At 46.9% G+C, this 761-nt stretch overlaps 1 protein-coding gene across 1 annotated transcript in view; it reads right to left on the bottom strand.

Annotated features, from left to right (window-relative positions):
• The window catches only part of LOC119585334, a 72,294-nt gene that overhangs the window by 18,559 nt on the left and 52,974 nt on the right, over positions 1-761 (bottom strand). Inside the window, exon 2 of the mRNA XM_037934006.1 lies at positions 231-509. Coding sequence (XP_037789934.1) covers positions 231-509 — 279 coding nt within the window. The remainder of the gene's footprint in view (positions 1-230; positions 510-761) is intronic.

The raw sequence follows: 761 nt of genomic DNA, 5'->3' as shown, positions 1-761 counted from the left end.
TTAAAATCCACGTCTTCTACTTTTATTAAGAAAATTTCCTTTTAAGCCCATTTTCTGATAAGAATCTTTTAATAGATGTACCACCCAGAAACCTTCATCACAATTCGTCTGTAACTTTGTCTCACGTGATCCTGCCATGAAACTGAAACTAATAAATTAATAACCAAACTTAATAACAAAAGACGGAGACTATACTACGATAAAAGGTCAACTCTCGCAGGCCGACTCACGCGGTGTGAAGTGGACGGTGTTGGAGCTGTAGGTGGTGGCCCCTTGCGTACAGTTGAGGAAGGCGTAGTAGGTGACATTAGGCGTGAGGTGCCCCATGACGATGTGGTCCTCCTTCAGGTCGGCCACCTCCGTCTGCACGTGCAGAGCCTCGCTCGAGGGGTTGTAGTGGAGCCAGCAGGAGGTCATGGCTCCCCTGTGGCTCGCCGAGGTGAACCAGGTGAGAACGGCGCCGTCCCCGGTCACCTTCGTCACCTCCACCTTCAGGGACGCCGGCACTCCTGTAGGAGAACGAGTTACAAAATGAGCTTTATTATGGGCGATTCCCCGTGCTGCACAACACCTTTAGTGTTGTTATGGGTCCCTTCATTAGTTCAATTATACACACAGTGCTTAATGAGCTTCATTAACGAAAAACAAAAGGACAAGAGCTGTTGATTACTCCTAATAGTGCAACATGCAGATCAATTATCTATTTTGGTCTTCGTGTCACTCGAGAATCTTGTTAATTAGTAAGTCACTGGCAATGGAGG

Source organism: Penaeus monodon, chromosome 19 (genome assembly GCF_015228065.2).
Source record: "Penaeus monodon isolate SGIC_2016 chromosome 19, NSTDA_Pmon_1, whole genome shotgun sequence".
In the NCBI taxonomy this organism is placed as follows: domain Eukaryota; kingdom Metazoa; phylum Arthropoda; class Malacostraca; order Decapoda; family Penaeidae; genus Penaeus; species Penaeus monodon.
This window is presented reverse-complemented; position numbering and strand designations above follow the sequence as displayed.